The following is a 12638-nucleotide window of genomic DNA, read 5'->3' on the forward strand; positions in this document are numbered from 1 at the left end:
TGATAAGTGTCAATATTTGAAAGACTCTATAATCCTAAAGCACCACAGACCAATACTACCCAGTTGTATTATAATCTCTCCTGTATTTCTGAAGTCCTGACCTTTGTGATTTTATCGGATACACGTAGTCTGAAAACTTTAGTTCTTCAATTCTGTCTTTTACAAAGCACATACATGTATTTTAATAGGTACTTTGAAGCAAGAGTTCACCAGATACGTGCCTTAAACCAGCTCATAATTAGTTAGGGATACACATTAAAACAAGTCATTACTTATATATACAGTTAAAAATAGGATACAAGCAACTGCGTCACTAAGCTTGCCAGAGTCAGCAGTGTCCTGACAAAACAAAAGCTTTAAATCCAATGGTTTATATTTACCTAGGTTAGACTAAAAGCCTTGTTCTGTTTTCACCATCTTCTACAGCCCTCATTTAAATTTTCATTTTAGAAGACTTAACTGAGGACCAATTAATTTTTTTTCTAGACAAGGGCATATTCTCATCTCTACTTCCCTCCATATTCAACTCTTTACTTTTTTCCTTTGATTTTTTCTTTGCTGTAAGCATAATCTGCAAGCATTGCACAGCAAGTCAGTGAGCTGACATGGCAGGAATGACAGTAGAGATGCCTCTTTAAGCTGTGACAACCAACCAAAAAAGCTCCAAAGAAACTGCTGGTTTTTAGCAAGAGAAGCTGTTACATCAACATGCAGGAAAGGACAACTGTTACCTCATTATTTCTTGGATCTTTAAGTCAGAATTCCAGTTCTTTTCAATTCCAGGTACATGACCCATTCCAACAACACCAACTACAACAGCTGGGATGTATTTTCTAGGTTCATCTGAGAGAGATGTAGAGAAAGGAACATATCTGTAAAAGAACTAATTTCAAGCTATAAATAAATAGGCAATGTGTGAGATTACAAAATTGATTTTTCCAAGACACAGGGGCTTTTGCTACCAGATATTGAAACCCTGTTGCTACAAAACATACTCATTTCACCTACTGCTTCTTTCATTGAAAGTCTGAAAAAGTCAGCACAGTTTCTGGATTTTCAGCAGTCATTTATTTCATACACAGAGCTGGCCAGTGTTCATACTCCAGCCTCAGGGTGACAGGCTCAGCAGATGCAAACTAAATTAATTTCTTTCCTTCTCTGTGTTGGTCACGTTTCTGTGCTGCTTATGAGGAACACTCCTGGTCTTTGCTGTCTCCTGAACACAGAACTTTCTCCACCACTTTGGACAGTGGCACCTGGCGCACAAAGTGTGACAAGATTTGGGCTCACCATCGGAGAACAATGCTTGAGGCCGCACCTGTCCCTGTAAAGTTCACTGTTAGACACCTTGCCTCAGCAAGAGCAAACCTAGGGCAGTGACATGCAGCAATGAGACAGCTACCATCAGACCAATGCAACACATGCCAGCTCTCACCCTCATCTCCCATCTACCATCCAAATTTCACAACACCCAAAATGTGGTTCCTGGAAGTTTTCCCCAATGAAAAATACAGCACCATGCCACAATAAAAATAATTCACAAAAAACTTTTTAAGTAATAATAATCAGGCTGCTTTCCTATGGGGGAAAATTCTGCATAATACATAAATATAAAATACAAGTTCCACTGTCTTGCTTTAAATATCCACCCTTGATTTTTCCAGAAAAAAAGTAAAAATGTGAAAAGCAGCCCAACCCAAAAATGGAACAAAACTGTACTGAAAACAGTAGAACTACTATATATATACCAAATTGGTTTTTTTATAAATTTTCCTTTTCTCAGTCTGTTCTAGGGTTGCTCTAAATCAGAACTGCAACTAGAAAGAAGTTCTGCACTAAAGTGATGACAAACACTATCTTCTTAAGATATTAAGAGGTAACATACCTCAGTATGCTTATCTATAGGAAGGGCATGCAGATCACATATGCCAGCAGAATACTTCTAAAGATTAGAGAAATACAATTTTTCTGTATGCCCATACCTTGCTGAAACAGTGGAGTCACAAATGATTATTATTGCCATATCATCAAAGTTCCTAGCAGCCCAATTTATAATTTAAAAAAAAATCCTATGAAGAGTACCGAAACTAGAGAATCAAAGAACGAGTCCCATTTCTTATCAAGAAATGAGTCCCTTAGCAGCCACTGACAACAATTAATTTGGTGAAATAATGGGGCAAGTGAGATAGATGACTGTCCCATTCTGTGCTGTCATACCGGATCCCTGCCTTTTGAAATATTGTCTGGCTAACTAGTACTTTCCAGTTTTAAATAGCACAATGAGAAAGGGAACATAACTTAAGAGTCTGCTGCTCTAGGTGGTTTCAGCAGGAGAGTAACACCCCTTTTAAATTTTTGAAGCATTGTATCTTATGTGATATGCAGCATTCGTGAACAGAACATCCCAGGTTTCCTGAGAACTGAACTTTGGACCAGTATACAACAAACACCTTGCTGGTCATAATCTCTGCTTTAAAACAATTACTTTCTGAAGCTCGAGGTAGTTCTATCTGCTTTGCTGCTTGCTTCAGCATGTAGGTCAAGTAAATATCTCGTTCGGAGACAATTGTTCGATGAAGATCAGGGAATTCTCCAATCATTTCTGCCATCATCTGCTCCAGTAAATCCTTCTGTTTGCATTTCTCCACATCATCTTTACTGAAAGAAAGGTAAGTTTTCTCAGTATCTGTTTGTCTGTGACAAACCAATGAATAAAAACAATTGGGTGTTACACACATTATCCACCTAAACACAGTCTACAGTTCTCCTCCCCCAGTTTTCCTCTCCAGAAGGAAAATAATCTCCACAAACCTGTAAGACTTGATACCTAACAATGCCTCTACAGTGAAGGAAAGGGAAAAAAAGAGGTCACTTGCCCTTAGCCAGTTCAACTGGATTTTCTCCCTTCCCACTTTAAAAGCTGACAACTCAACTCAGCAAAACCCCCAGGGCTTCAGGGGCAACAGTTACCATGGTACCCCACTTTCCGTGTGTATTAACAGGCTTAGAAGAGCCTATAGAGAGCTCTTCCGAGGAAGGAGATCTGATCACTAAACACACAGAGACTACTTAAGGAACAAAAAAGGCATGCTGTAAGGCACCGTCTGAGGGCATGGAAAGAGATCTGCAGGTTCCTAGTGTCAATCACTGGTCTTCAGCTGGGAAGTCAAAGTTATAAACCAATTCGCAGAACAGAAGAATAGAAAATGGGCACGAAATGAAAAGTAAGAACTGCAGGAGTAAATGAAATGAGCTTTTATTCTTTTCATAGGTACTATAAACCCTTCTGTTAGCACCTCTAGCTGTGGGTCATAGCCTGCAGCAACGAAATTATCTGGTTGGCATCACTGTCTACTAAAGAATTATGTCAAACAGGCTTCCTTTAGTTTCCAAGATGAAAAGGACACTACAAACGTCAGCAGGGCAACTGAAAGGAGAAATGCTAGCTTTCAACAGACCCAGAAACATCAACAGACTGACAATTTTGATGTTTAAGTATTACTCCATTTTCCATGGAATCTCATGTTGATGGCTGGATGCACAATACCCTCTCTCTACCCAATAACTTTCTGAAATAAATGCCTTTTGTTTTCAACCTCTATCCACATGTTATGTTTAAAAAGCAATTGTACAACAGTAACTGAAATGTTATTGCCAAGCTTCATCAGGAAGGTAGCGTGCATTTACTATAATAACATTAATATTGCAGTTGAAAACCAGACTGTTCTTAGGATGGATAAAAAATGGGAAAAAATGCACAGAAAGATGCCCCCCAAAAGCCTGAAAATTGTCTCATGCTGGTATCAGACAAAGTAGTAAGAAAACTTACTTGGTGCATGAACTATAGTTAATGGCTTAAAAGATGGTCAAGCTCATTTTACAGATTAATGTAATGTCAAGTATTTACAGTAAATTACAATTAAGTAAATGTTAAAACTGGAAAACATAAAGTTTGATCAACACAACTACAGCGTTTTAGCCCTGGCCTTATTTTAACAGCCTGTAAAAATGCCAGATGTCACTGCATGAGCTGCAGAGTTCCAGCCACAGGCTATGAGAGAAGCACTGAAATTCAGGGGCCAGGCCAAGTGCACTTCTAACACCACTGCAAGTCTGGTAGGTGGAGACTGAATTTAGGAGAGCAATTGTGCACACGTTCTCAGCCAGTTCAAGTTACCACACATCTACTTGCGGAAAGAGCATGCAAATTTGGCACAGGGACGTCTCTGAAAGGCAGGGGAAACCAAGAATGGCTGTCCAAGAAATAGTAACATAAGGCAAGACTTCATAACAATGCACCTTTATAAAGGCAATAATCATTTGAAGTCTGTGGACAACATGTGGACTCTTGAAGTTTCCTCTTGTTCCAAAAATCTGCTCAGACAGCAGATTTAGTTCTCAAGCTGCCCTGATCCTGATGTGAATTAGCACAGAAAGCCTAAGACCTGTGGAACTCTTAAGGACATACAAATTATTGTACTGATGCCCTTACACTCTTTTATTTACAGTATCCACACACAGTGGTGGGAAAGATTTTATTCTCAGCATAAAAAAAAAATAATTTAAAGAAATTTTTTCTAAGTATACTAGGAATTCTCCAGCACCTAATCTTACGCTTCATCTGGAAGTAACGCATTGCAAGACAATTTTAAAGGAAGAGTTGACACAAGATCAGAAAGACAGCTTTCACTTCAAAAATACATATTATTGCAGGGTACTTTGTATATTCATCCTTCTCACTAACTTCAGATTTCATTGCATCAGGCTGGGTACCCTCATACTAAAGTCAAACTCAAGAACTAAATAATACACCCCAAACATAAAACATATGGGGTGCTTTTTCATACCTGATGGGGTCAGATAAGAAGCAAAGGCCCCAAGCAAGCTTGACTTTTTGCCAGAAGGAAAGTGCAGCAATTGCTCTCTTAAATGTAACAGGGATGGGTCGGTCACCGAGGTGGAATTTACAGAAAGGTACTTTACTGGCCTGAAACAGAAGATACAAATAATCAGTCAACATTTCATACTGCAGCACAGCACATTCTTATTAATGAACGTTAAGGATTTACTGTGTTATACAGGGTATCTTAAAAAAGAGCAAGTAGTGTCATACTTCAACATAAAAAAAATATTTTGGCTTTGCAGTAAATAAAATTTACAAAATACTACTACATTACTTCATAAAGGAATAGATCAAATACACAATGTATTGTGAAAATTGTAATGCCATACCCTTGAGGTTACTTCTACTGAAGCAGAAAGCTTCTGATTATTACTTCATAAGGTGACAATGGGGCTCAATATCTATCTGAGTCTGAATAAAGTCTGAGGTGAAACAACTGTCATCATTTTGCTTTCACCTAGGATTTGTCAGGATCATTAATCTTTCAGTTGGCAATGGTAAAATATATTAAAGAAAGAGCTCATGAGACAATAACTGATGCCAAATACCGCATGATAATGTGAGGTGAGACTTGGCTGTAGCTCATGCTGACAAATTTTAGCACAGAATAGAATTTCTAGAAAATTCTTTCCTATGCACAGTTCTTTAAAAATTTCCAGCAATCACTTTAGAATAGGACGGAGCTAATTTTTTTTCTTTCCCACTTAAAATGGAAAATGCTTAAAACGTTTCGTTCTGGTCTGGAATGCTCAAGAAAATACACTTTGAACAAGTTTTCTTTTTATTAAGGATGAAGACACCAAATTATTCCAGATTCTTTATCAGCAATGTTCTCTCAGATTTCCTTACTAGTACATAATTTACATAAAAATAGCAAGATACATTCTGCAAGATGGATACATACACAGAAAACAGTGTCCCAGTATTCCAAGACAAAATGAGTAGTGTGATACACAGCTACTATTTAGTTCCAGGTATCACTGCTGGCAGTAGTAGAAAAGGTGATGTTAAAAGACCATATAGGACTAACAGACCAGTCAGATATTTCACTTCCCCAGTTTTTCTAGATGAATGGAATGTGTAAGATCTCACTAATCCTTTAGAGCTGGTTTTCACAGCCTGAAATCCTGACACCACCAACAGTGGGACCAAGATCAATATTCAGAAGTCAAAAACAATTGTTTAAATGAAACTAAATTATTAATGAAAACAAATATCTTCAGAAATATCATCAAGAAAAACCCTTATCATTTGAAGCCTTTTTGGAATTGCTTTCATACCACTCATGTCTACAGATCTTTTCACCTTAAGGTACATGTTGAAGTCAAAAATTATTTTTACTACTTCACTGGCTTCAGCAGAGGTATGGCCAGAGTGCTCTTTTCTAGGCAATAACAAAATGATTTTATTGAGTTCAATTCTGGAAGCAAAAGGCCAATAATCTCAGAAAAGCCATTTCAAGTTCGCACCTCTTTGAAAGCCTCCCTGAATTCTCCTCCTGGGGCCATTCCCAGCTGTTCTGTGATGTGAGCAGATACCTTCAGAAGCAGCATTTGCATCAATCCAGACATGACTCCATTCTGGCAGAAGAGGGAAAAGAACATGTAAAAAAAAAAAAAAATCTACAGGCTGAAGAATACACTGTTCACAGAATTGAAAAAAACATTAATTATTTTAATGAAGAAACAGCACTGAAGCTACATTTTTGAGCCAATTCACTGACCAATACAGCTCATATTTCAGTTTTTATCAGTTTACCTCACTGTGCGGCCAAAGTATTCTACCTTTCAACAAAAACGTATAGCAGGTTAAGAAAATAAAGAAGGATAGCCAGACTTATTTCAGCCTATATTTACTCTGTCTGCTTGAAGAAAGTGTCTGGATAACTTAATGGTAAAACAGTTCATACCATTTAATTTTTCTTTATCTGGATACAAAAAAATAAAGGGACCACAGGAGTATACACCATTGAATGTACAGCGAACACCACATCATAGAAACACTGAAGTGAACAGCCAGTGGTCTAATCCCAGACATGTCTACAATCCTGAAAAACACTTAGGCTGAGGACTGGTTAGATGAAGAAACAGAGAATCTAGCATTGTACAAGAAATTGCAGTGTATGATTTCAGAACGCAAGATCTTAGAAGAGACCTCACAGCCCTCAGTATGACTCAGTCCCACAAGAAGATGGAAGGCTTTCTATTGCTTTCTTGAACTGAGACTTAAAATCAAAACTCTTCTCTTGAAAAGGAAAGAATTCTCCTATGTATACTTAAGCAAAATTTTCCTTTCCTGACCCTTTACAAAAAGAATGAAAAAACATCTCAAATCTGTCCCTTCTGTCCAGCTCTGGCTGTCCTCAACAAGTTACTTTTATGATTAAGACTCAATGAATCAACATTACCTTACCAAAGCATAACCTGCACCTTGGTTATACATCTCTTCCAATCTGGCATCAGTCCATAATTCTGCCAAAAGGGGCACCGTCTCTTTCCTCAGCAAAGGCTAATTTCCTGCTTTATCATCAGCTTCATGCAACTCGGGATGAGGCTACACAGGATAGCCTGACTTAATATAACTGCTGGAAGTTACCAGAGAAAGGTCCTGGTCTCCATTCTTTGCTCAAATGACCCACCTTGTGCCAGATCCAATGCTGGCGTAACCTTTCCAAAGGCTGTGGATGGTTTGTGCAGTTAAATGGACTCAAGATCACTGAGGACCAGAACTGGCAACAGAGGGGTTATTTCCAAAGCCAATTGATTACTTTGTTTATCATACTACAAACTAGCAAGCATGCAAGAAAGTCAAGTGCTGGACTTTTGGAGAGAAGGAAGAAACAGGAGAAAAAGTGTTTTCAGCATCCCTGAGATCCGATAAAGTGCCTGGGGAACAAAGGTTTCCAGAAGTTCAGAAAAGATACAAAACCCCCCTCCAAAAAACTAGGATAATGCAGCCTGAGGTTATTTTCTGGCTGATCTCTCCTTCAGGATTGATGCACCTGAAGTTGTATTTTATACAACAGGAATATCTGTCCTGTTGGCTAATAGAGGGATACATCTTCAAAGGGTTTCCAAGTTGTCTGTGCTCTTAACCTGCACAAACTTAGTACCTGCCATATTTGTTTAGCATCAAGGAGATAAAAGGTGACAAGCAGCTGTATATGTAGCAACAACGGGCCAGCCAGATACTGTCAGGGGATAAAGGGAAAAATGTACAAAAAATGATGGGAGCAAAACAGTAAAGGAGGTTATTATCTATACCAGATTAGTCAGTGTTGTATAAAGGAAAGCTGACCACAAAAGAACATTAAATCCAGAGTGGATGGCAATAATTTCATATGTTAGATGCAACAGCCATAAATAAACATAGCAAAACTGTCGTGGTTTGACACAAATATATAGAAATTTAACTGCACAGGCAGAGGGATGCAAAGCTATCAGCATACAGGAAAGAGAAAGCAAACCACCAATTTTATAAGCTCAATGTTCAATAGCAGTCAGAAAGCAAGACGAGTAAGAGATTACCAGGAAAGGAACAACAGGGAAACATGAGAGCACTGCTGTACAGTCTTTAGCAGACTCCTGCCTTGAAAACAAGATACTTCAACTAGAAAATGCTCAAAGAAATACCAAATACACAAGAAGAGATTAAACATATTAAATACTTGTGAGGCTTGGGAAAGGATGACTGAGGGAAGATACACTATTGGACACATGACTAGCATAGAGACGATGAAAAGGGCAGGAAGAGAGAGCAATACCCAGGCAAAGAACACTTATACTATGCATGGGAACACAGCCTATGGAGGGGGCCTTGGAGCTACTCTTTGACAGCATAACAGGTCACCGATCCAGCACCAAGTGCAGAAACAAACCACATGCACTTTCATTTGCAATTCTTTTAAAAACCCTAATTCCCACGAAGGAAGGCAGCACAGCCTTGACACCTGGAGCCTGGTATCGGTTTTCCTGCTGCTGCAAGAACACTGGAAGTTAGACTTCAAAACACAAGCGAAGGTAGCAAGTGAACAGCAGCCTGCTCCTGTCCATATGGATGTAGCTATCATCTACCAATTCACATGATATCAATTTTATTTAAGAAGACTATCCCTGTGGGTTACCTAAACATGGAGGGCTGTACTACACAGTGCAAAATGTGAGCTTTTTTCACTAGCCAGAACCAACATTACAATATATTCCTCCACAGGCAACTTCAGACAAAAGGAGGCTAAGCTATGACTCTGCTGTCACTTCTGCCCCCAGAGCAAGGTTTCTCAACTGCCCCTCTGTGCCAAGACTAGCAATCTCACAGCCAGTGGGGGATGATGCAGCAAAAAAACCAAGCCCTGCTCAAACTATCACAGGGCCATGGTATGGACACAGAAGGGATAGTAGAACCAAGATGCTGGGGAAAAGAGAGAACCTGTTGTACCAATTTGGTTTAAGCCAACTGTTACTGCTTGTGGGTAACTCCAGGTTATCCACATTTGAGCCAGATACCAGTCTGCACTGTGTTGCCTTGCTTAATGGAAAGCAAACAGGTACTTCTCTGCAAACAACTGTAAGGGTTTTGAAATTCAAGGAGGAGCTAAAGAAGTCTGGTTTTAACCTACAACAGTTGCGTGATAAGCTGTGGATGCCAGTGACCCATTGCAAATATGTATGTTTCATGTTAACATGCTGCTCAGTTTCCAGCTTCAATTAAGAGCAATGAAATCCAATTTTACAGCTTAATATTTATGTAAGTGACTATAAAGAGACATCATTTGGGCTTTTCTTCCTCATTTCCAAACTCAAGGATGAAAGCTGAAAGCAGCTTTGACTTTCAGTGTAGCTTCTGGGGCTGGAGGCACATTTCAATGAGAGGAGGCAACTAAGGCATAACTGAGCAACTTACCAACTGGTCTGATTTTATTACAGAAAAACAAAGATACTATAACTTGGCATGAGACAGTTGGACTGTTCTTCCTGGTTTTCCCTATATAATCCATGCTGTTAGCGATTCAAAGGGGAAAGATTGGGGGTTTTTTTGGTTGAGACCATAGATAGAGAAATATGTTCCTTAAAAGGCCCAATGTTCAAATTTTATTATTTGCATTATTCCTGGTGGTAAAGCAGACTAATACTGAGCTGTAACAATAGCAATGATCCTTGTAGTACTCTCTGGCTTTAGAGTAAACAGAGTCTGTGTTTTCTACTGTCTGCACACAAGATCACTTCAAGCCTGGTAGGAAGCAGTAACTGCAAAGCTGCCAACACAAATTTACATCACAGAGAAAAAAAGTCTGCTGTTTTGTTTTCATTGTCCTTTTCCTCTTAACACAGCAAAAACTGTTGCATTTAGCTTTGATATAAAACAAGAAGTTTCTGTGCCTGTTCACAAGGTCAGAAGACCCCCAGCTATGCTGTTCCAGTTGTGAACAAGCATTTTGGCTACATGCATCAGAATAATCCACCTTACCTAAAATAAACAAATAGATGCAGCAATTCATGCAATATGCAAGTGTTTTGCAATGTCTTTTCCTTTGATAGGGCATAAATAAAGAAAACAGGAAAGGCATTACTGCCTAACTCTGCGAGTCAGAAAGGCTGCTCTGAGACATCGTGTGCGAGCACACACACTGGATAGCCCTGAGCCGCTACAAGTGCTTCTGCATGGATGCAGATTATATTCCTATCAGGGGTGCAGTCCTGGAAATTCCCCCATTACATCAATAAAGCAATTCCAATGTACAATTACCACACGACCAAAATAACAATCTATGAATTTCTTCATCCAACTGGACACTGAAACTCTTTTTACTATTGACTATACACTGCCATTCTAATCAAGTGTCCTTTCACTTTTAAGTCAACTTGGTGTTATTTCACTGTGCCTAGCTTAAAATTAGTTAAATACACGCTAACTATGTGGAACTGGAAAAAACACAGGATAACATTTTTTTTGCACACACGTCCCGGACATGTCCGCATCAAACTGCCAGAGTAGTCATAATTTGACTAGAAATCCCACACTTTTCAGCCCAGATTTTTCAGAATCCCCCTTCAGGGCCTACTATCAGTTAGAAACTACTCAAAAGACAAGTGGATAGGGATTAAAGAGCAACACACTAGGATGAAGAAGGAATGCAGCAAAACAGAAAATACCAAAATTAAGTGCTCCTTAAATAGCTGTGATACAGATGCAGATTGCCGAATAATAATTACATTTAAATATATTAGCAGAGCATTACAATTGCAAAGTTAGACTTGTGTCCTGCAAATGGAGCAGCTGTTAAATGTAGGAGGATTCCTGTCAAGGTCAACAAATTGCCCAAACGATCCCATTGTGAAAAGAAAATCCTCAATGGTCCATCTGAAAACAAAAAAAAATACCCAAACCTATCTTTGCCACTGTAGTAGTACTCTCATCTAGGTCAACAGTATAAGGTTCCCAGCTGGCGGGAACACTGGTTTTGATTCAATGTGACAAACTGCTCTTAACAAAAACCTTAAATTCTCGCTGTAGGAATCATACCTGCTTTATAGCTTGTTGAAGTTTTTCCAGATTTATTTCTTTGGCTTCTTTTAGTAATGTCTTTTCATCCATCTTTAACATAGAAACTCTGTACTGGCATAGTTCCACCACAACTACATCAGGCTGCACTTCTTGTATTGTCTGAAAAAGATGAATTTATTTATACTGCTTTAGAAAGGAATAAATGTAGCCAATATCAGTATTTTAAAGAGAAAAGGGACCTTAAAAGCACATTCCAACAATCATTTTCAATTAAAAATCAGTAGAATAGTAAATAAGACTTCTCCAAATAACTATGCATTAAGAAAAATATTAAGGAAGGTGACAGCAATTGAAATTAAGTTAAGACTTAGCCTTAGTTACTGGATGCTTTAGGACAGGATAATTGTGAACACAATGTGCTGGGGAGGGGAGCAGGAAAGAAACACTTGATGTTAAACTTTCCACATTCACAAAATTAATTTGACCGTACTCTGTGGTAATTTGCAATCTGAATTAGAATACACTTTGTGCCAGAATTGTCAACCCTGGTTCTTACAAGATTCCTCCCCCTCTAGCTCCTGGATAGTAAGGCCACTCTAAATTGCAGAGTTTGCAGGAGGTACAGCATGAAATAGTTTCTACTTGCACTAGGGCTTCAGACCTATTTGCAGCTTGAGAATGGAATCAGAGTTTTAGGCAGCATGGTTTACAGCTAAATATTATACAGGCAACGTAAGCTTCACGAGTGAGATTTCTACTTTCAACACTAGCACTGTATCTGCCTTTTTTATTGAAGGACAAATAAAAATATTTGAGCTGGGAGAGCAATGTATTGCATCAAAAATTATTACTGTAAAATGTCTGCCTCTCATCCCATAGTGCTGTTAGCCCTCCAACAGCCAACTAGAAAGAACAGAGCCTGAAGGTTACAGCACAGAACCAAGTCAGAGAGCTGGACTTCATTCTGCTAAGCAGTTAGTTGACAACACTATAAAGATGCTGCTGAAGGGCTCACATTGAGTATTTACCTTTACTACATCCTTTTTGCTGCTGTCACTGAAGTGGGCTGTTCCAACCACATATACTTTAGACCCATCCTCAGTGTCAAGCTCAGTGACAGTGCTTGGTAAAGCAGGCCTTTTCTGCCTCTTCTTCAACTTCATCTCCAGAAGAATTTTAAATGCATCTGCATCAGCTATAAATGTAAAGAAAAACAGAAAAGAAAAGCACACAT

The 12638-nt window shown here is 38.8% G+C and overlaps 1 protein-coding gene across 5 annotated transcripts in view; it reads right to left on the bottom strand.

Moving 5' to 3' along the window:
• Window positions 1-12638, bottom strand: part of TRABD (TraB domain containing) — a 35656-nt gene that overhangs the window by 6417 nt on the left and 16601 nt on the right. For all 5 annotated transcript variants that reach the window (XM_042018221.1, XM_042018222.1, XM_042018223.1 and 2 more), the window contains 6 exons: window positions 12433-12599; window positions 11423-11563; window positions 6373-6483; window positions 4848-4987; window positions 2486-2658; window positions 732-843 (listed from right to left, as the gene is read on the bottom strand). In XM_042018221.1, the coding sequence (XP_041874155.1) occupies window positions 732-843; window positions 2486-2658; window positions 4848-4987; window positions 6373-6483; window positions 11423-11563; window positions 12433-12599 (844 nt within the window). The remainder of the gene's footprint in view (window positions 1-731; window positions 844-2485; window positions 2659-4847; window positions 4988-6372; window positions 6484-11422; window positions 11564-12432; window positions 12600-12638) is intronic.

Source organism: Corvus kubaryi, unplaced genomic scaffold, assembly GCF_017639235.1.
Source record: "Corvus kubaryi isolate FWS band 111438036 unplaced genomic scaffold, C.kubaryi_AGA036_p1.0 137, whole genome shotgun sequence".
NCBI classification, from domain to species: Eukaryota; Metazoa; Chordata; class Aves; order Passeriformes; family Corvidae; genus Corvus; species Corvus kubaryi.